The sequence below is a fragment of the Chlorocebus sabaeus genome, chromosome 1 (assembly GCF_047675955.1).
Source record: "Chlorocebus sabaeus isolate Y175 chromosome 1, mChlSab1.0.hap1, whole genome shotgun sequence".
Lineage (NCBI taxonomy): Eukaryota > Metazoa > Chordata > Mammalia > Primates > Cercopithecidae > Chlorocebus > Chlorocebus sabaeus.
The window spans coordinates 6651905-6674403 of NC_132904.1; the positions used below are offsets into that span (position 1 = coordinate 6651905).

The 22499-nt window shown below is 48.9% G+C and overlaps 1 protein-coding gene across 1 annotated transcript in view; it reads right to left on the minus strand.

The window, feature by feature from the left end:
• Positions 1-226: 226 nt before the first annotated feature.
• Positions 227-22499, minus strand: part of GSTP1 (glutathione S-transferase pi 1) — a 37309-nt gene continuing 15036 nt past the window's right edge. The window contains exons 2-8 of the mRNA XM_007964474.3: positions 3003-3276; positions 2689-2724; positions 2286-2392; positions 2084-2171; positions 1617-1720; positions 670-777; positions 227-491 (exon numbers count right to left, since the gene is read on the minus strand). Of these exons, the coding sequence (XP_007962665.3) occupies positions 303-491; positions 670-777; positions 1617-1720; positions 2084-2171; positions 2286-2392; positions 2689-2724; positions 3003-3276 (906 nt within the window). The 3' untranslated portion in view covers positions 227-302. The remainder of the gene's footprint in view (positions 492-669; positions 778-1616; positions 1721-2083; positions 2172-2285; positions 2393-2688; positions 2725-3002; positions 3277-22499) is intronic.

Consider the following 22499-nt stretch of genomic DNA (forward strand, 5'->3'; position numbering starts at 1 on the left):
AGGACGGTGACCATGGTTATTTCTCTTTGTTTCTCTCTCTCTTTTTTTTTTTTTTTTTTTCCAATTCCGGGTTGTGAGGTTCAGTAAACACAGCCAGGCTGAGGGCTCCAGGAAGCCACTGACTATGCTAGAGCAGCCGTTTTCTAGCCCTCTGCTCTGCCCTCCCCCCGACCTCCAGGCTGAGAGCCGAGAACCCCTTCCCAGGAAAGACAGTGCTCACAGCAGCTTTCTTAGAAATTGTATTGGTCCTGGAGAAAGGGAGGCAAGCAGCCCCTGCCTCCCGCTCAGAGTCCCCCCAGCCCTCACTGTTTCCCGTTGCCATTGATGGGGAGGTTCACGTGCTCAGGGGAGGCCAGGAAAGCCTTGAGCTTGGGCCGGGCACTGAGGCGCGCCACATATGCCGAGAGCAGGGGGAACGCATCCAGGCAGCCGGGGGCCAGGACCTCATGGATCAGCAGCAAGTCCAGCAGGTTGTAGTCAGCGAAGGAGATCTGCAGGGCAGGAGGGCCGGGGACTCAGCCAGCAGGAGCAGGCTGGGGAAACTGGGGGTGGAGGGCCTGATCCCATCCCCTAGGTCTGCCCCACTTTGCTTGAACAAATGGCTCACACGTATGTCCATCTGTAAGCAGACGGTGGCGAGGAAGGCACAGGATGGGGCCAGATGCTCACCTGGTCTCCCACAATGAAGGTCTTGCCTCCCTGGTTCTGGGACAGCAGGGTCTCAAAAGGCTTCAGTTGCCCGGGCAGTGCCTTCACATAGTCATCCTTGCCCGCCTCCTGCCAGACACCACCATGTATCATCCTCCTACTCTCATCCCTCCCAGCCCCTGAGACGCCCCCTTTGTCTGCCCCAGGCCAGAGACCAGAGTCTCAGATTCTCCTCTGCTCGCTCCCCACAACCAGGCTAGTACCAAATCCTGTCCATTTCAGCTGCCAGTTCATCTCTATTCCATTCTGCCTGTCCATCCTTGCTGGGATTTCTCACCAGATGATTGCAAAAGCTTCAGAGCTGGCTTCTCTGGAGGATCCTTCCAGACCTCACATTCAGACACAGCCCTGTTCAGACTTCTCCATGGCCCCCATGGCCCTTAGGAGACTCCAAACCAGCGGGTTCAAGGCCTTCAGGACCTGGGCCTGCTCCCTGCATCTCTATCTCCTTACCCACCCCCGACACACAAGGAAGTGTACACACACACACACACACACACACACACACTCTGCCTCTGCTAAACTGGTCCCAGGTCCCCAAATGTGCTCTGTGTCAGCATACTTTGCTTAGCTAAAAGTGCCAGCACCTCCATCCAGAAACTGGTGACAGATCCTCCTCCGCCTCTGGCTACTCCAGGAAGCCCTCGCCACCCCAGGAGATCAGAAACCACCAGCTGCTGGAGGTCTCTGTCCTTGCACTCTCCCCCACGACCCGTTACTTGACTGGTTCATGTCCCAGGCAATGAGAGTGCAGGTTGTGTCTTGCCCCTGGCCCAGAGTTGACCCAGCCCCTGCACCCTGACCCAAGGAGGGGTCAGCCCGAGCCACGTGAGGGGTAGGGGGGTGAGGGCAAAAGAAGCTCCTTTCTTTGTTCAGCCCCCAGTGCCCAGCCTGGTGCAGATGCTCACGTAGTTGGTGTAGATGAGGGAGAGGTACTTGCAGCGGAGGTCCTCCACGCCGTCATTCACCATGTCCACCAGGGCTGCCTCCCGCTGGTCCTTCCCATAGAGCCCTGGGGTTGGGTCGGGGGGAGCAGGCAGCGTGACTGGGCGCCTGATCAACACACAGTCACCGGGGATGGGCCAACCACGGGGCTGTCTGTGAGCCCCAGCCTGGGAGGAGGGGAAGAGGAAGTGCATGGAAGGATGGGAGACTGCCACACAGGAGGTGCTCAGAGCTCAACTGGCACCTGAGAGGCAGCCTGGCACAGGGGAAGGGCTGCAGGCACCCAGGCTTGACCTTGGGCAAGCTACACAACCTCAGTGGGTCTCAGTTTCCTCCACTCCAGAGGGCTGCGGGGCAGCTGATTGAAAAAAGGGGTCCGGGGGCAGAGGCTTGCCCACCCTTGCCCTGGACTTGGAGGTTCAAGACTCACCAAGAGTGCGGCCCAGGTGACGCAGGAAGGTATTGGACTGGTACAGGGTGAGGTCTCCGTCCTGGAACTTGGGGAGCTGCCCATACAGCTGTGTGGGGAGGCATGGCTCAGTGAGGGGCACTGAGCTTGGCCGTCCCCCGATCCTTGTCACAGCCCCCTAAGGCGCAGCACCCCCTCCCCTTGCCCGGGCATGGTCACTTACGCAGGAGGCTTTGAGAGAGCCCTCCTGCCAGGTCTCCACTGTCACCACCTCCTCCTTCCAGCTCTGGCCCTGGTCTGCCAGCAGCATGCGCAGGGCCGCGCAGCGGCCTGCGGGGAGGGAGAAGCACGAGATGTGGGGACCGGGCAGACCCCGCCTCGCAGCAACCCGGAGGAGAGGTCAGGAGTGCAGGGAGGGAACAGGGGAACAGAGATTCCACACAAGATTTCACACAACACTGGGGAGGGGAGCAGGCATGGCGGGAGAAGCGGGGCACAGGGAAGGAGGCCCGGGGTAAAAGTCACACGACGGAGGGATGGGGGGGGGTTCGGTTCTCTCCGCGTGCGCGAGGGGCCGTGGGCTGCAGCCCTAGCCCCTGCCTCCCCTCCCTGCCAGAGGCTCCTACCTCGAACTGGGAAGTAGACCACGGTGTAGGGCGGCACTGCAGCGGACAAAGAAAGGTTTGCTGGAGCCCGGGGGAGGACGCCAAGGCGCGGTGCGCGCAGCCTGCCCTCCCCGGGTCCCATCCCTGCCCGAGGCGCTGCGGACCCCTGAGAGCCGCTAACGGCACTGGGGACTTCCTGGGTACTCTGGGACCCCGTCCCGGGTCTCGAGGTGGGCGAGAGGCCCTGCCGGGAGCACGAGCCTTATGCTGTGGGTTGGCCCCATGCTGGGAGATCCGAGCCCCATCCCCCGGGGGCGCGGGCCGCGAGGACTCACTGATGGCGCACGCGGCGGCGGCGACGACGACGAAACTCCAGCGCAGGCCTTGCGGCCTCCGAGCCTTATAAGGGTGGTCCCGCCCAGCTCCGCCCCAGTGCTGAGTCACCGCGCCGGCCGCGCCTCTGGAGGGTCCCGCCGGCTCCCGCCGGCCCCAGGCCCGGCGGCCGCTGCACCCCGGGCGTCGGCCGCAGAGGGGCGCCTCGGAGCTCCCGGAGTCGCCGCGCAGCTGGCCTGGGAAGCCTTTTCTTCTTCCCCAGGTGCCCAGCGGGGCCTAGGGAGTAAACGGACAGCAGGAAGAGGACGGCAATGAAGTGCGCACAGCTACTGGCGCGTCGGGGCATCGCGGGGGGAGATTCCCTAAGAACTCTGCGATCCCGGAGCTTGCACACACGATTCGCTGGGCAGGGGAGAGGGAGGGGTGGAGGTCACTTAGGGGAGGGGAAATGGCTTTTATTTTATTTTATTTTGAGACGTAGTCTCACTCTGTCGTCCAGGCTGGAGTGCAGTTGGCGCGATCTCGGCTCACTGCAACCTCTGCCTCCCGGATTCAATCAGTTCTCCTGCCTCAGCCTCCCGAGTAGCTGGTGCATGCCACATCTGACTGATTTTGTATTTTTAGTAGAGACGGGGTTTCACCATCTTGGCCGGGCTGGTCTCAAACTCCTGACCTCAGGTGATTCGCCCGCCTTAGCCTCCCAAAGTGCTGGGATTACAGGTGTGAGCCAACGCACCTGGCGCTCCTTCAACTTTTATTTAAAGTTCTGGGGTACGTGTGCAGGACGTGCAGGTGTGTTACATAGGTAAGCGTGTGCCATGATGGTTTGCTGCACAGGTCATCCCATCACCCAGGTATTAAGCCCAGCATCCCTTAGCTATTCTTCCTGGTACTCTCCCTCCCCAGCACCCCGCTCAACAGGCACCAGTGTGTGTTGATCCCTTCCATGTGACCATATGTTCTCATTGTTCAGCTGCCACTTATAAGTGAGACCATGTGGTCTCACTGGTTTTCTGTTCCTGTGTTAGCTTGCTGAGGCTAATGGCTTCCAGCTCCATCCATATCCCTGCAAAGGACATGATCACGTTCCTTTTAGTGGCTGCACCTTACACTATTTTCTTTGGCTTTAATGCATGCTTTCTGTTGATTTGCAGATCTTCATTTATTCTAGATATTGATCTCTTGTTGGCTTTCAATATGACAGACAGCTTCTCCTATTCCATCAACTGTCAAGTTTGTCCAAGGAGTCTTTCATTAAACAAAACTCCTTAATTTAAGTGGAATCAAATTCATCAAGGGATTTTTGTGGTGGGGAAGGGGTTGGTGTTTACATTTTGTGCCTTTAAAACTTCATTTAATGCAGCCATAAAAAATAACCAAGATCATGTCTTTTGTGGGAACATGGACGGAGCTAGAGGCTATTATCCTTAGCAAACTAATGCAGGAACAGAAAACCAAATACTGCATGTTCTCACTTGTAAGTGGGAGCTAAATGAAGAGAACTTGTATCACAAAGAAGGAAACAACAGACACTGTGGTTTACTCGAGGGTGGAGGGTGGGAGGAAGGAGAGAAGCAGAAAAGACAACTATTGGGTACTGGGCATAATACCTGGGTGATGAAATATTCTGTACAACAAACACCCATGACATGAGTTTACTTATGTAACAAACCTTCACATGTACCCCCAAAACTAAAATAAAAGTGAAAAAAAAAAAAGAAATTTCCTTTAAAGTCTTTTTCTTTTTTAAGAGCTGTATGTTGCCCTGGCTGTTCTCAAACTCTTGGCCTCAAGTGATCCTCCTGCCTCAGCATCCCAAAGTGTTGGCACTACAGGCGTGAGCCACAGCCCCCCGCCTTCAAAGTGTTTCTTGACTGCCCTGGGTCACAACAATATTCTCCTATGTTGTCTTCTAGTAACTGTGTCTCTTACCTTCACATTTTTTTCTTCGTATTTAGAGGCCACTCTAGCATGTGCTGTTGGCTAGGAAACCACTTTTATTATTCTCTAAGTAAAGGGCCATTTTCTCCAGCACCATCGACAGAACAATCTGATCTGACTTACGTGTTTTTGTTTTGTTTGTGTGTCTTTTGAGACAGGGTCTCGCTCTGTCACCCAGGCTGGAGTGCAGTGGCACAAGGACAGCTCACTGCAGCCTCAACCTCCTGGGCACAAGCGATCCTCCCACCTCACCACTCCCTGCCCCGCCCTGAGTAGCCAAGACTACAGGCCCAGCATGCCACCACGCCCAGCTGAATTTCTGTTGTTTGTTTGTTTTGAGATGGAGTCTCACTCTGTCACCCAGGCTTGAGTACAATGGTGTGACCTCAGCTCATTGCAACCCCCACCTCCTGGGTTCCGCCAATTCTCCTGCCTCAGCCTCCCAAGTAGCTGGGACTACAGGCACATGCCAGCACACCCAGCTAATGTTTGTATTTTTATTAGAGACAGGGTTTCAGCGTATTGGTCAGGCTGGTCCTGAACTCCTGACCTCAGGTGATCCAACCACCTCGGCCTCCCAAAGTGCTGCGATTACCCCCGTGAGCCACTGCACCCGGCCATTTTTTTGTTGTTGTTGTAGAGACAGGGTTTTGTCATGTTGCCCAGGATGGTCTCAAACTCCTGGATTCAAATGATCCACCTGCCTCGGCCTCCCAAAGTGCTGGGATTATAGGTGTGAGCCACCGCACCCGGCCTCCTGTGTTGAGTTGCCGTAGGTAACTGGGTCTGCCTGTTGGTTTTCTGTGCCGTTGTATTCATGGTCTATTTGCTCTGGTGCCTGTACCACATTTTTTTTTGTTTTTTTAAAATCACTATGGTGTTATAAATCTGGTCGGGAAAAGCACACCCTCCAGCTTCTTTTTCCTTTTCTTTTTTTGACTTTTTCTTTTAGTTATTTTTGGATCTTTATTCACCTACAAAAATGTGATAGTAAATGTATCAAATTTCTTGAGAAAATCCAACATTTAAAAAAATGCTGTTAAAAGCCAGACAAGGTGGCTCATGCCTGTAATCCCAGCTACTCAAGAGGCTGAGGCAGGAGAATTGCTTGAGCCCAGAAGTTTGAGACCACCCCGGGCAACACAGCGAGACATCGTCTCTAATCTACCTGCATCAACTGTGTCTGTTGAGAAGTCTGATGTCACATGGAATCTTGTTATTCTGTGAGTCATCTGTTCTTTCCGGAAGCTTTTTAAAAATTATTTTCTCTTTTTTTGTTTTTTCATTTTTAAATATTTTAGAAAAGAGAGACAGGGTTTCACTGTGTTACCCAGGCTAATCTTGAACTCCTGGGCTCAAGCAATTCTCCTGTCTCAGCCCTCCCAAGGTGCTGAGATTGTAAGTGTGAGTCACCATGCCCAGCCTATTTTCTTTTCTTTTTTCTTTTTCTTTTTTTATTTTTTGAGACAGGACCTTGCTGTGTCACTCAGGCTGGAGTGCAGTGGTGGGATCATGGCTCACTGCAGCCTCAACTTTCCAGGCTCAGGTGATCCTCCTCCCTCAGCCTCCCAAGTAGCTGGAACTACAGGCGTGTGCCACCACACCCAGCTAATTTTTGTATTTTTTATAGAGACGGGGTTTCACCATGTTGCCCAGGCTGTCCTTTTTTAAAATTATTATTATTTAATTTTCACCAAAGAACTGTGATCACAAAGAAGCTTTTATAATTTTTGTCACCTTGGGTTTTCTTTAATTTCACTCTAATCGTCTAGGTTTGGTGCTCTTCCTGGCTTGCCAAGCTCTTTCTCTGATTTGGCCTCTTGGCCCTTCGGTCTGAGGTTGGTCATCTTTGTTCAGTTTTGATATCAGTTTTGAGAAATGTATCTCCATTGTTTCTTCTGAGATTCCCTCTTCTCCATCTTCTTCCTCCTCCTCGTCCTCTTCCTCCTCCTCCTCCTCCTTCTCCTTCTTCTTCTGACTTGCACTATCTATATAACAGCCCTTCTAATCTATCTCCTATCTCTTTACTGCCTTTTTTTTTTTTTTTTTTTTTTTAGACAGGGTGTCGCTGTACTGCCCAGGCTGGAGTATAGTGGCACCATCTCAGCTCACTGCAATCTCTGCCTCCCGGGTTCAAGCAATTCTCCTGCCTCAGCCTCCTGAGTAGCTGGGATCACAGGCTTCCGCCACCACGCCCACCTAATTTTCATATTTTTAGTAGAGACAGGGTTTCACTATGTTGGCCAGGCTGCTCTCAAACTCCTGACCTCAAGTGATCTGCCTGCCTCAGGCTCCCAAAGTGCTGGGATTACAGGCGTGAGCCACTGCGCCTGGCCGCTTCACTGTCATTTGTGTTTCTTCTGGTTTATCTTTCCTGGGAGAGTTCCCCAGCTGACCTCGTCACTCACCTCTTCATCCTTAAGTCTCATACCTCGTATGATTCATCCCATCTGTTATTGGCTTTCTTTGATTATTGATTTTATATCTACTCTTTCTTTTTGTTGTTTTTTGTAACTTCCTATTGCCAGTGCCTTTTCTCATGTCCTCGTGCATTTCTCTTGTGTGTATTCTCCATCTGTGTGCTCCACTCATTCAGCATCAGGGGATATCCTTGTCCCCTGAGATGTCTCCCCTGGAACCGGTGAGCTTGTGCCCTTCCCCTGGTGGGACTGGTCATTCTTTTGGGTAATATGCCAGCCTGTGGCTTCAAAGCTAAGGAAGGAGATACGCGCCACCAGACCACAGCCAACCTCTCCCCTTTGCTATCACTCTTCAAACAGAGCTTGAGGTCAGACCTTCCCCTTCCCAACCTTGCGAAGCAGTGCTGGGGGAGGTGGCTCCCCACATTCTAATGTGCTGGTGCTTGGTGTTTCCAGGGAAGTGCGGGAGGGAGGGAGAAAGCCCACCCCAGTCAGTCCCACTGTTCTCCCCAGTGCCTCCCCCAGCAGAGGGTAGCAGAGGCTAACTTCAGTTTAGCCTGCACCAGGGTCAGTGTTCAGCAGTGACATCCCCTCAACAACTGCAGAGAGTAGTAAGAAAGGAACTGAATGCAAACTCCTTCCTTCTGGCATCCTACCATGGCCACCTCCAGCCACGCTCAGCCTCCACACACACACACATCTCCACGCACATCTACTCACATCCCTGTACACCCGGACACACACAGGTTCACAACAGCCTGCAGCCTGCAGGAGGGGCTACATCTCACTTTATTTGTTTAATTTTACTGTTTTCCTGAAATCTCTGTTTCTCTCTGTGGTTTCTCCCATATTCCTACCGGAGAGGGAACTGAAAGCTCATGATGGTTCACCATCTAAATCAAGGGTTGGGACACTACGGGCCTTGGTTCATCACCTGCTTTTGTAAATAAAGTTTTCTTGGACCCCAGCCATGCTCACTCATGTGTACGTTATCTATGTTTGTTTTTGTGCTACAATGGCCCAAATGAGCAATTGCAACAGAGACTATGTGGTCCTCAAAGGTTAAGATATTTTCTATCAGCATTTTCAAGAAAAATTTGCTGACCCCTGATCTAGACCAACGTCCAGACCCCAGCCTCAGGAAAAGCTAGACTTCTAATGTCACCCATTCGACCTTCGCCAACAGTGGCTCCATAGCAATGCCATCTTCCCCTTGCAGTGCCCAGCGCCTCCCTGATATCCTGGTAGCACAGGAGGGTTCCAGGCCAGGGTGGGAGCCATTGAGGTGCTCCTGAAATGTACTGTGAGGATGAGCAGATCTGGTCCAGCTTAATCTTTGTAGTTCTGAACTCTTATCCAAGGGGAAGGTTCCCCAGTGGCCTCACTGAGCCCAGGCACAGGGATGGATGGGCCGCAGGCACGGGCTCATGCTTCCCTGAAAAGAGTTGAGGATGCCCATCTCAGGGCTGGGAGCTCTACGTGGTGCTTGGAGCACCAGTTGTCCTGAGCAGGTGTACTGAAGCTGGGAAAGCCCTTGGCCTCTGTCCCTTTCTTGGTCTTGATCCACGGCTGTCCTGTGCCCACCACGCTGCTATGTGCAGCCAGCCCAAGGGCTGGGACTCCGTCAGGGCAGCAAAGGCTGAGCCGAGGTTGACTGCCCAGCTCAGCAGGGCATCGAAGCAGGCTTGGGCTTGAGTCCAACACTTTCCCAGAGGCAGCTAGCGGTGTGGGGGCTGGATGTCCAGTGCTCCAGGCCTTTGCCCATATCATTTGTGGTGTCCCAGCCAAACCTGACTCACCGGGGCTGCATTTAGTGGCTTAGCACTCACAGTCATCCTCCCCAAGCCTCCCAGAGTAACTGGAAGCCCAGTTCATCTTCTGTCCTTGCTGGAGGAGGACCCATGGGTGGCAGTGAGCGTTTTCCAGGGAGTCTCCACTTGGTGCCAGGATGCTGGCGTTGGCGGTGCTTCGGGGATGGTGGGAACAGCCTCAGACCCCGCTGACAGTCACATTCCTTCAGACTGCATCTGAAAGTAACCTTGTCATCCAGATAGACCAACCCTCACCTCTGCATCAACTCTCCAGGGCTGGTGGCCAGTGTCCTGCCTGCTTTCCTGAGAGCCTGGAAAGATGCAGTTAGCGGAACAGCTCTTCAAGGAATCCAGCGGTAAAGAAGGTAAGTGCCTTGCCCTGGTGGCGCTAAGATATCATCTCCCATCCATGGCCTCAGGGGTGAGAGCGCAGCCTCTAGGCCGGGTGGTCTGGGATCAATTCCCGGCTCCTCCTTCACGTCACTCTCCGCAATCTTGGCCGTGTGACTTGCAACCTCATGCTCCCTTTCCTCACCTGCAGTGAGGACAAGCTGAGGGCTTCAAGAGACGACCCTTCACGCACAGCGAGTGCGTGGTAAATGCCAGCAGCAGTCACTCATACCCTGCCTGCCTGGTCCTCTGGGGCTGCGTGGCCCCATCCTGCTGAGCCCTCCCCAAGGAGACCCTCGGCTTCTCCTCCTCCTGCCTGAGGGGACTCTGCAGAGGGTGGGGGCTCAGAGTCCCCTGGGCTGAGCCCTGTGGTCCTCACCTGGATATTTCCAAATGCCAGTTCTGCTTCCAGGATCTCTGCCCGCTCCAGGGCTGGCTCCAGGGAGTGAGGGCCCTGACATGCTCTGGGTTCAATCCCAAAGCACCCCCGAGAACCCTCCCACACCTACCAGGGGCCAATGAGCTTCATCCCAGAGTGGGAGAAGCCCCAGCCTCAGGACTCAGGCCCAGAGGAGGCTTTTTCCTTCCTGCTCCCAACACGCGTCTTAGGATACTCACCAGGAGCCCCACCCACCTCGCCCCTCCTCTCCAGGCTAAGCCCCAGGCATCGTCCATCTCAGACCCAGTCCTGCCTGTCCCAGACCCAGTCTCCAAGGTTCTAGAACCCTCCTGAGGCAACACCAAAGAGTGCAGAAGCCAGGACAGCTCCACTTGGGAAAGAGATGCAGCTCCAGTTTGGAGGGGACCCAGAGCAGTAGAGCTGCCCCTCCCCACCTTCCTCCTTGAACACAGGTTTCCTGGGTACCTACTATGTGCCAGGCATGGCTGAAGGCACTGGGGACACAGCAGGGAAGGAGACAAAGTCCCCGCACTTTGGAGTTTGTGTTTTATCTACTTATCCATGCGGAGGAAGACTGTCAGTAAGTCTTCACAGGAAAAAGGTGTCAGTCCCTCTCTCTGTGTTGGCAAAACTTCCCAGAATTATTTCTGTAATCACCCCCTGCTGTCTTAGGCTGGGTCTCTCAAAAGGCAGAGCCCAAGACGGGGCTTGAATGTCGTAGCTTGTTTTGGGGAGTGGTTCCAGGGCACGGGAGTGGAGGATCATGGAGAATGGGACAGGGCAGGAGAAGAGCCCCTCTGAGGTGCGTCATCGGGCTGGCACTGCAGTGGCACCTGAGGCTGCTGTCCTCTAGGGACTTCTGAGGAGCCAGGTGGGACAGAGGAGAGGGGACTGTATGTCCTGCCTCCCCCCTTCACTCAAGGGCTCATGACTGCTGACGCCTGCACTCCAGGTCTCATCTGAGACCACCAGGGAGGTTCCAGGAGGTGACCTGTGCTAGAAAGTCCTCAGGGCAGAATCTGATAGCCACAGGTGCTCTGAGGCAGGGGCTGTCAGGTGGCACCAGTGGGAAGCTGACTGTGGCAGCCGTGGCTGGAGACCAGGCAGGCAGAGAGCATGGGTGGGGCGGGTGCGGCAGGCCCAAGGTCTCCACACGCCCCGTCTTCCTGATGTTCCTCCTTCCTCTTTTTTTTTTTTTTTTTTTGAGGCGGAGTCTCTGCCACCCAAGCTGGAGTGCAGTGGCACAATCTTGGCTCATTGCAACCTCTGCCTCCTGGGTTCAAAGTGATTCTCCTGCCTGAACCTTCTGTGTAGCTGACACTCACTACCACGCCCAACTAACTTGTATTTTTAGTACAGATTGGGTTTCACCATGTTGGCCAGGCTGGTCTCAAACTCCTGACCTCAAGTGATCCACCCACCTCGGCCTGCCAGAGTGCTGGGATTACAGGTGTGAGCCACTGCGCCTGGCCTGTTTGTTTATTTCTTTTCAGAGACAAAATCTCTCTCTGTTGCCTAGGATGGGGTGCAGTGGCACAATCACAGCTCACTGCAGCCTCTACCTCTGGGGCTCAAGTGATCCTCCCACCTCAGCCTCCTGAGTTGCTAGAACTACAGGCATGCACAGTCACATATGGCTAATTCTTAAAACTTTTTGGCCTGGTGCGGTGGCTCATGCCTGTAATCCCAGCACTTTGGGAGGCCAAGGCAGGCAGATCACTTGAGGTCAGGAGTTTAAGACCAGCCTGGCCAACATGGTGAAACCCCGTCTCTACAAAAATACAAAAAAATTAGCCAGGCATGATGGCAGGTGCCTGTAATCCCAGCTACTCAGGAGGTTGAGGCGGAAGAATCGCTTGAACCCAGGAAGCAGAGGTTGCAGTGAGCCAAGATCCTGCCATTGCACTCCTGTCTGGGTGACAAAGCGAGACTCTGTCTCAAAAAAACCAAACAAACAAATAAAAAAACTTTTCCATAGAGACAAGGTCTTGCTATGTTGCCCAGGCTAGGAGGCCCAAGTTTTTAAGTTAAAAAGACAGAGGCAGTTTCTAAGTTGTTTACCAAGAATTTATGATAAAATAACATAAGTTACTGACTGGCTGTACATTGTTCTTTGTGTCACAAATCCCAGAAACGTGAACAAAGTGAGGGAGGCAGGAAACAGGAATGAAATGCCTTTAAACAATTGCCCAGGCAGGGTGTGGGTGCAGGCGCGAGGGTCGCTGGAGTTTCGTGCTCACATCTCTCTGGGCCTGATGAATTTTTCAGACTTCACACAGCTAAGACTTCTCCGAGCTACTTTTCTTTGCTCATCTCCCTCCTTTTCATCAAGATCTTTCAAAAAAGAAAAAAGCATCACAAGTGAAATCATTTTCACTCCTTAGTCTTAGCCTTGTATCCCTAGGAAGGCTCCTCCCTGGCTGGTCCCATCTGACACTGTAGGGTGCCAGGGGAGAATAGGTCTCAAAGAGGAATTTTAAGAGCACCAAAAGCCAAGTTAGGATGGCATCGCAGGGGGCAAAAATGCGACCTCCGTCTGATTTATATACCTGTTGCCACTTCGTCTTGGTGTTCAGAATACAATGAGCGTAGTTTTCTCCGGAGTAAAACGGGCCAGGTGTGGTGGCTCACACCTGTAATCCCAGGGCTTAGGGAGGCCAAGGTGGATGGATTGTTTGAGCTCAGGAGTTCGAGACCAGCCTGGGCAACATGGCAAAATCCTGTCTTTACAAAAAAGTACAAAAATTAGCCGGGAGTGATGATGTGTGCCTGTAGTCTCAGCTACTTGGGAGGCTGAGGTAGGAGAATCCCTTGAGCTCAGGAGGCAGAGGCTACAGTGAGCCAAGATCACACCACTGCACTCCACCCTGGGTGACAGAGCCAGACCCTGTCTCAAAAAGAAAAAAAAAGGAGTAAAACAACAAGAGACCGATAGCCCAAATATAAGTGTACATAAGAATCACAACCGGCCAGATGTGGTGTCTCATGTCTGTAATCCCAGCACTTTGGGAGGCAGAGGCAGACAGATCACCTGAGGTCAGGAATTCGAGACCAGCCTGGCCAACATGGTGAAACCCTATCTCTACTAAAAGTACAAAAATTAGCCAGGTGTGGTGGCGGGCACCTGTAGTCCCAGCTACTCAGGAGGCTGAGGCAGGAGTAGCGCTTGAACCAGGGAAGCGGAGTTTGCAGTGAGCTGAGATCGTACCACTGCACTCCAGCCTGGGTGATAGAGCGAAATTCCATCTCAAAAACAAAAACAAAAAAAGAATCACAACCAGAGTTTGTCAGAATGACAAAAACAAAAAAAAAAACAAAACAAAAAAAACCCTATTCCATCAGGGACTCAACTAAAAACATCGTGAAGGAAATTAAAACCCAGTCCTTCTTTAGAGACTTGTGGCCAGGAAATGAATCAAGATTTAGTCAAAATTATAGGAAAACAATAAAATCTCAAAAACAATGGTCAGGGCTGGAATCTAATAACAGGTATGCCACAGTTTACTTTTGAAAGATTCATTCTCTCTCTCCAGTTCTGCATTTCTATCAAATAGAAATCTTAGTAGGACTGATCTTCTTGCTAAACAAGTTTTGGTCTTATACTGGCCTGATTATTTGCAAAAAGTGCAATAAGAACAGTGAGTGGCCAGATACGCTCTTTTTAATTGGCTTTGCTGGAGCTTTTTCATAAAGAATCTCAGGTTGGACTTTTGAAAACCTCCCCAGGCTTTGAAGCCAAGCCAAGGATTCATGATCAGCCTGTGCCTGTAATACCTGTATGAATTGGGTGAATTCCTCTCTTCTCAAGGTCCCAAATATCTTGAGGTTCCTGGGCCTGTCAGACAGTGACATTCTTTCCTTACCACAATGTAGGGTTCAGCCCTAGAGGGCCTATGGGTTTTTCTCTTCGTATGCGGAGTCGAGAGATTGTAGAAATAAAGACACAAGACAAGAAGATAGAAGAAAAGAGAGCTGGGCCTGAGGGACCACTACCACCAAGACTCAAAGACCGGTAGTAGCCCCGAATGCCTGACCGCGCTGCTATTTATTGTATACAAGGCAAGGGGGTAGGGTAAGGAGCGTGAGTCATCTCCAATGATAGGTAAGGTCATGCGAGTCACGTGTCCACCGGACAGGAGGCCCTTGCCTATTTGGTAGCTGAGGCAGAGACAGAGAGAGGGGACAGCTTATGTCATTATTTCTTCTATGCATTTCTCAGAAAGATCAAAGACTTTAATACTTTCACTAATTCTGCTACTGCTATCTAGAAGGCAGGGCCAGGTGCACAGAGCGGAATATGAAAGTGGACCAGGAGCGAGACCACTGAAGCACAGCATCACAGGGAGACATTTAGGCCTGTGGATAGCTGCGGGCAGTCCTGGCTGATGTCAGGCCTTCCACAAGAGGTGGTGAAGCAGAGCGTTCTCTAACTTCCCTGGGGAAAGGGAGACTCCCTTTCCCGGTCTGCTAAGTATGTGTGCCTTCCCAGGCACTGGCACTACCGCTAGACCAAGGTCTGCTAAGTAATGGGTGCCTTCCCAGGCACTGGCGTTACCGCTAGACCAAGGAGCCCTCTAGTGGCCCTTGTCCAGGCTTGATAGAGAGCTCACACTCTTGCCTTCTGGTCACTTCTCACCGTGTCCCTTCAGCTCCTAATTCTGTATGGCCTGGCTTTCCATAGGTAATAAGTATAGAACAGGTAATAATTATAGAACAGAGATTAATATAATAATGAAATAAAGAGTAATGCTACAAACTAATGATTGATAATATTCATATACAATCATGTCTATATTCTATTTCTAATATAACTATTCTTATTCTAATTGTTTTCTTTATTATACTGGAACAGCTTGTGGCTTCGGTCTCTTGCCTCGGCACCTGCGTGGCTTGCCGCCCACACCACAAGGTTAGGAAGCTTGTAAGGGAGCCATAAAAACCAGGTACCAGACCAATCTTTCCAAGGGCTTTTTACTGGCTCTATACAGTCAACTTCAACTCCTCAAAACAGTCTGGTCATATCTGAAAATATGCCATTGCAGTCAAAGCCTTGGTAAAATTACCAGTGTCTTCAATGTGCCCAGTTACAAAAGAAAACATTGACTTATAGAACTTACACAAATAACTATATTGCAATAAAATAAGAATAGTCACAAATAGTGTTCAAATTTTGGAGAAATCGGGTGGAGAGAAAGGTAAATATTTCCATTTTGCTTACAAAAGTATACTTTGCCCAATGGCTGTGAGTTATAAATAGCTCAAAAGAAAAAGTTTTCTTGTTTCTAGAAAACAAAATATAAAAAGAATCAGCAATGTTTCAAACAAACAAAAGACATAAAAATCATTTTAGTCCTCTATCAGTTCAGTCCTACATAATTAATTCTTGTTCTCCTTCATGCTGGGTTCACAACCTTCATGAATGCATCAGTTCTTTATTAGGGTTCTGGAAGTTTTTACTTAGTTCAGTGGTTTGATCTCTAAATTTAGTTACCAAAGCAGGGTGCAGTAGCTCATGACTGTGGTCTCAGTGTTACCGGATGGAAAGTCTTGACTGTGAGTTCTCCAGGTTCTTGGCATGTTGAACAAAGAACTGAACAAAATGCACAAACAAAGCAACAGAAGATGAAAGCATAGATTTATGAAAGCAAAAGTACTCTCCACAGAGTGGGAGCAGGCTCAAGCAGCCCTGATTACAATGTTCTTTAGGGTTTTTATTAAGCCAAAAGAATTTGGTAACACCGTAGGTGCCCTGTAGAGGCTTCCAATTGGTTACACCCTGTAAGGGATTGGCCTGTGGCCAATCAGAGGCTGAAGTGCAGACTCCGCCTGTGGTCAATCAGAGGCAGAAGTGGAGACTTCTGTCTCGTTATCACAGGAGTGAGGATGTGGCCTGTGTGCTGCCTAATCTTGCCTAGAACTGGCTGCCCCGCTGTTCTTTTGCTTATGCCTTAACCCTTTGTTACCCTAATTCCCTGTTCTATCTTACCAGCACTTTGGATAAGGCAAAAGGATCACCTGAGATCAGGAGTTTGAGAACAGCCTGAGTGACACAGAAAGGCTGTCTGTACAAAAAATTTAAAAATTAGCCAAGCATAATGGTGCATGCCTGTAGTCCCAGCTACTCGGGAGGCTAGGGTAGGAGGATTATTGGAGCCCAGGAGGTTGAGGCTGTAGTGAGCCGTGTTCACACCACTGCACTCCAGCCTGGGTGACAGAGTGAGACCCTGTCTCAAAAAACATACACAAGCAAACAAATATTTAATAAATAAATAAATTTACTGGAAACCTGTACTCAAGAGTACTTGTCAGGATCCTTTTCTGTGAATTTCCTTAAGAAGTCAATTTTGGACTGTAGCTGATTTTAAACTACTTTTTGAGAATCAAAGTAAAACAATAATTGTCTGTGGATGACAAAAAACTTAGACTAGCCGTGGTTAAAGATGCAACTGACAAGGAAACTTAGTTATTTCTGTGACATACAAAAATTTAACAACATTATCACTGAAAACATATACCAAGACATGTCATTTTAAGAATCTCATACAATTTTGGAACACATTAATAACACATTTATACAAATACAACTCAAAGAAAGTTAAACATCGGCTGGGCATGGTGGCTCATGCCTGTAATTCCAGCACTTTGGGAGGCCAAAGCAGGTGGACCACAAGGTCAGGTGTTCAAGATCAGCCTGATTAAATGGCAAAACCCCATCTCTACTAAAACTACAAAAATTAGCCGGGTGTGATGGCCCTCCCCTGTAATCCAGCTATTCAGAAGGCTGAGGCAGGAGAATTGCTTGAACCTGGGAGGTGGAGGTTACAGTGAGCTGAGATTGTGCCACCGCACTCCAGTCTGGGCGACAGAACGAGAGTCCATCTCAAAAAAAAAGAAAGTTAAACACCATTTCTTATTTGACAGTGCTCCATATATGATTTTAACATACCAAATAAGCCCAGTATTTCTCTCTCGGACTTCCAGGGATTCCTGTTTCTTGTGTCCAAGATAGATAAGATCAAAAAGACTTAATTTTAAAATTTGAAATTTGATTTTGGGAAATATGCCAAAATTTTTTTTTAATTTGAAATTTAATTTAGGTGTCTATGTGTGGTGGCTCACACCTGTAATCCCAGCAACTTGGGAGGCTAAGGCGGGTGGATCACTTGAGGTCAGGAGTTTGAGACCAGCCTGGCCAACATGATGAAACCTCACCTCTACCAAAAATACAAAAATTAGTCAGGCATGTAGTCCCAGCTACTCGAGAGGCTGAGGCAGGAGAATTTGAACCTGGGACGCAGAGGTAGCAGTGAGCTGAGATCACGCCACTGCACTCCAGCCTGGGCAACAGAGGGAGACACTGTCTCAAAAAAAAAAAAAAAAATTTTTTTTTTGAAATTTAACTTTGGGAAGAATGTCAAATATTTTTTAAAATTTGAAATTTAATTTTGGGAAGTATGTCAAATATTAAAGGTTCAAAACACTTGATATTAAAATAAGTAAGGTTTAAAACACATGATCAAAATAGGATACAGGTTAATATAAAATAAAAGTCATTAATTTAGGCCAGGTGCAGTAGCTCATGCCTGTAATTCTAGGACTTTGGGAGGCCAAGGCAGAAGGATCACTTGAGCCTAGGAGTTTGAGACCAGCCTGGGCAGCATAGTGTGACTCTGATTCTATAAAAACAAAAATGTCAAATATTAGCCAGCCTTGCTAATATTTAATATTTTTTAAAAACAGAGACAGGGCCACACTATGTTGCCCAGGCTAATATTATTAGCTACTCAGGAGGCTAACGCAGGAGGATCCCTTGAGCCCAGGAGCTTGAGGCTGCAGTGAGCTATGATCATGCCACTGCACTCCAGCCTGGTGACAAAGTGAGCCCCCATCTCTAACAATTTTTTTTTTTTTTGAGATGGCATCTCACTCTGTCACCTAGATTGGAGTGCAATGGCGCGATCTCAGCTCACTGCAACCTGCAACTCCCAGGTTCAAGTGATTCTCCTGCCTCAGTTTCCTGAGTAGCTGGGATTACAGGCACCTGCCACCACGCCCAGCTAATTTTCATGGAAACCAGGTTTCACCATGTTGGTCAGGCTGGTCTCGAACTCCTGACCTCAACTGATCCATCCACCTTAGCCTCCCAAAGTGCTGGGATGACAGGCGTGAGCCACCACGCCCGGCCTCTAAGAAAAAAATTTTTTAAAGTTATTAATTTAGCCAAAATTATAACTCAAAGATTTCAAAAAGCAAAAACCTTTACTCTTGGATTAGAGAGGAGACTCGGTTTCCTAAACAATTGAAATACCTAATAAAGACAGCCTGAGGCAAACTCTCCCACTCTTTTTTTTTTTTTTTGCAGTTTATTCAAAAGGTAAACAAATCTTCTACTATCTCTTATTTATGTATGTATTTATTTATTTATTTATTTATTTATTTATTTATTCGAGATGGACTCTTGCTCTGTCACCCAGGATGGAGTGCAGTGGCACGATCCTGGCTCACTGCAAGCTCCATCTCCCAGGTTCAAGTGATTCTCCTGCCTCAGCCTCCCGAGTAGCTGGGATTACAGGTACGTGCCACCATACCCGGCTAATTTTTGTATTTTTAGTAGAGGTGGGGTTTCACCATGTTGGTCAGGCTGGTCTCGAACTCCTGATCTTGTGATCCACCAGCCTCAGCCTCCCCAAGTGCTGGGATTACAGGCGTGAGCCACTGCGCCTGGCCTACTATCTCTTAACACAACACTAAATTCTTGTTCAAAGGAGAAAACCAAATTTTACCTTATATTAATGTATTATCAATGTGAAAGCTAATTTTAATAAAATATTATAAACAAATTCAACAAATCTCAGTCAGCTTTGACCACACAAAGTAAGATTTCCATAAATCTTTCATTACCTCTTGGGATTTTCTATTAAAGAGCAGATCACTGCAGGGAAAAACCTGTTATTCCCACACAGGCTCAGCCTCTGGCCTTGCATCAGTGCTTTTGATATTAATGCTCATTTTTAAAAAAAACTTATAAATAATTCCCTTCCAATTTTAACCAACTTGATCACACACACAAAATTTCTCTCACGAGATTAATCTTCCATCAATCTTCTACAACTTGCTTAAGCCTTCAGTTTTATCCTATACTTCCTTTTTTATGTTGGCATTCAAACTTAGAACAAAAATTTACTTTGCTTTTCCCCTTGTCAGTTTTTGGTTTTTCTGTTTGAGATGGAGTCTCACTCTGTCTCCCAGGCTGGAGTGCAGTAGCACAATCTTGGCTCACTGTCACCTCCACCTCCTGGGTTCAAGCAATTCTCATGCCTCAGCCTCCTGAGTAGCTGGGATTACAGGTGTGTGCCACCACGACTAGCTAATTTTTGTATTTTTAGTGGAGACAGGGTTTCACCATGTTTGCCAGGCTGGTCTCAAACTCCTGACCTCAAGTGACCCACCTACCTTGGCCTCCCAAAGTGCTGGAATTACAGGCGTGAGCCACCATGCCCGACCTCTTTACCCCCTTGTCAGTTTATGTGGGCGGCAAGTCACCCAGGTGCCAAGGCAAGAGACCGACGGCACGAGCTGTTCCAGTATAATAAAATATATAAAGTTAGAATAGCCATACTAGATATAGATCATAGACATGATTATATATGAATATCATTAATCATTAATTAGTAGCAATTACTCTTTAATATTATAATAATCCTTGCTCTACGATCATAACCTAGGAAAAGCCAGGCCATACAGAGATAGGAGCTGAGGGGACATAGTGAGAAGTGACCAGAAGACAGGAGTGCGAGCCCTCTGTTATGCCCGGGCAGGGACACCAGAGGGTTCCTTGGTCTGGCAGTAATGTCATCATCTGGGAAGATGCCCATTGCCAAGTGGACCATGGTCTAGCGGTAGCATCAGTGCCAGGGAAAAACACCCGCTACTTAGCAGAACGGGAAAGGGAGTCTCCCTTTCCCTGGAGGAGTTCAGAGAAGACTACTCCTCCACCTCTTATGGAGGGCCAGACATCAGTCAGGCCCACTTGCAGTTACCTGGAGGCCTAACCGACTCCCTGTGATGCTGTGCTTCAGTGATCATGCTCCTAGTTTGCCTTCATGTTCTATCCTGTACACCTGGCTCTGCCTTTTAGATAACAGTAGCAAATGAGTGAAAGTACTAAAAGTTTCTAATATGCAGAAATAATGGCATAAACTGTCTTTCTCTCTCTCTCTCTCTCTCTCTCTCTCTCTCTCTCTCTCTCTCTCTCTCTCCCCCCCCTCTCTTTCTCTCTGCCTCAGCTGCCAGGCAGGGAAGGGTCCCCTGTCCAGTGGCACGTGACCCACGTGACCTTACCTATCATTGGAGATGGCTCACACTCCTTACCCTGCCCCTTTATCTTGTATCAAATAAATATCAGCACAGCCTGGCATTCGGGGCCACTACCGGTCTCCGCGTCTTGGCGGTAGTGGTCCCCCGGGCCCAGCTGTCTTTTCTTTCATCTCTTTGTCTGTGCCTTTATTTCTACAATCTCTTGTCTCCACACACAGGGAAAAAACCCACCCACCCTGTGAGGCTGGACCCTACAAGTTCAACCACACACAGTTTTCTCATGCAAAAGAAAAACTAAAACTTACTCCCTCTTTTCAACTTATTTACCAAAAACGCATTTTTTTTTTTTTTTCTAGACCAGTTCTCACTCTGTCGCCTAGGCTGGAGTGCAGTGACATGATCATAACTCACTGCACCTGAAACTCCTGGGCTCAAGCAATCCTCCTGCCTCAGCCTTCCAACCAAAAATATGTCTTACTTTCTGTATACACTCTGTAGATTGAATTTTCTCTTATATTTCGTATTTTTACTTACATATATTAACTAAAATTTTAAGTCTCTTTTCTTTTCTTTTTATTTTTGAGATGGAGCCTCGCTTTGTCACCAGGCTGGCATGTAGTGGCACAAGCTCCACTCACTGCAGCTTCCGCCTCCCGGGTTCAAGCGATTCCCCTGCCTCCCCTCCCAAGTAGCTGGGACTACAGGCATGCACCACCAGTCCCGGCTAATTTTTTTGTGTATTTTAGTAAAGACGGGGTTTCACCTTGTTGGCCAGGATGGTCTCAATCTCCTGACCTTGTGATCCACCCACTTCGGCCTCCCAAAGTGCTGGGATTACAGGTGTGAGCCACCGCACCCTGCCAAATTTTAACTCTTAGTAACCCTAATTTGCAGTGAAAAACCTAGGAAGTATGTAATTTTAAACAGTTTTTTGTTGTTGTTGTTGTTTGCTTGTTTTTGGGACAGAGTCTTGCTCTGTCACCCAGGCTGGAGTGCAATGGAGTGATCTCAGCTCACCACAACTTCCGCCTCCCAGGTTCAAGCAATTCTCCTGCCTCAGCTTCCCGAGTAGCTGGGATTACAGGTGCCCACCCCCATGCCCGGCTAATTTTTGTATGTTTTTAGTAGAGATGGGGTTTCACCATATTGGCCAGACTGGTCTCAAACTCCTGATCTGAGTGATCCGCCCACCTCTGCCTCCCAAAGTGCGGGATTACAGGTGTGAGCCACCGCGCCTGGCCTTAAACTGTTTTATACCAGTATTTGTAGGTGAAAACCATCTCATAATTTTCAGAAAGATGTGTTATCGGTTTTTTGTTTATTAACAGATCTAAATATATTTAGTTTTTCTATACCATATAAACAACTCAGACATTTTATGATGATGAATTACTTAATATGTTATTAACATAACAGCATTAAGTTTCTGCAAAAGATGTTTGAAACTATGAAAAGTTCCTTTTTAAACTTTTACCCCATTGACATATATTTAATGTACTCATTCTCAACAATTATGCTTGAATAGTTCAATAAATAAAGCTTGCCATCCTCCTAAGTTCGTTCTTTCTTAATCATTCTTACAACCTTCAAATGTTAGGCCGTCACCACCTAAGAGCCCTGTTGAATGTCGGCATTCAACCTTAGAACAAAAATTTCCTTTACTTTCCCACTTGTCAGTTTTTGTTTTTTTGTTTGAGATGGAGTCTCACTCGGTTGCCCAGGCTGGAGTGCAGTGGCGCGATCTCGGCTTACATACATGGGTATTTTGCTGATCAGAAGACAGAGCTGGTTTTTTTGTTTGTTTTGGTTTTTGTGTTCTTATTATCTCTGGGAGCTGTTTTTATTAAGCCAACTCTAGTATTATAGCTGCAAATGGGGTCCAATCTACATTTCTGTCCAGCCACATTCCAGGATCTCACCTTTTTGAGACAGGATCTTGCTGTGTCATCCAGGCTGGAGTGCAGTGGCATGATTATGGCTCACTGAAACCTCAGTCTCCTGGGCTCAAGCTATCCTCCTACCTCAGCCTCCTGAGTAGCTGGACTTACAAGTGCACACCACTGTGCCTGGAGAATTTTTTTTTTTTGGTAGGGACACAATCTCGCTATGTTGCCCAGACTGGTCTCAAACTCCTGGGTTCAAGTGATCCTCTAGCCTCGGCCCCAAAAAGTCCTGGGTTTACAGGCATGAGCCACCGCGCCCAGCCAAGCCAACAATATT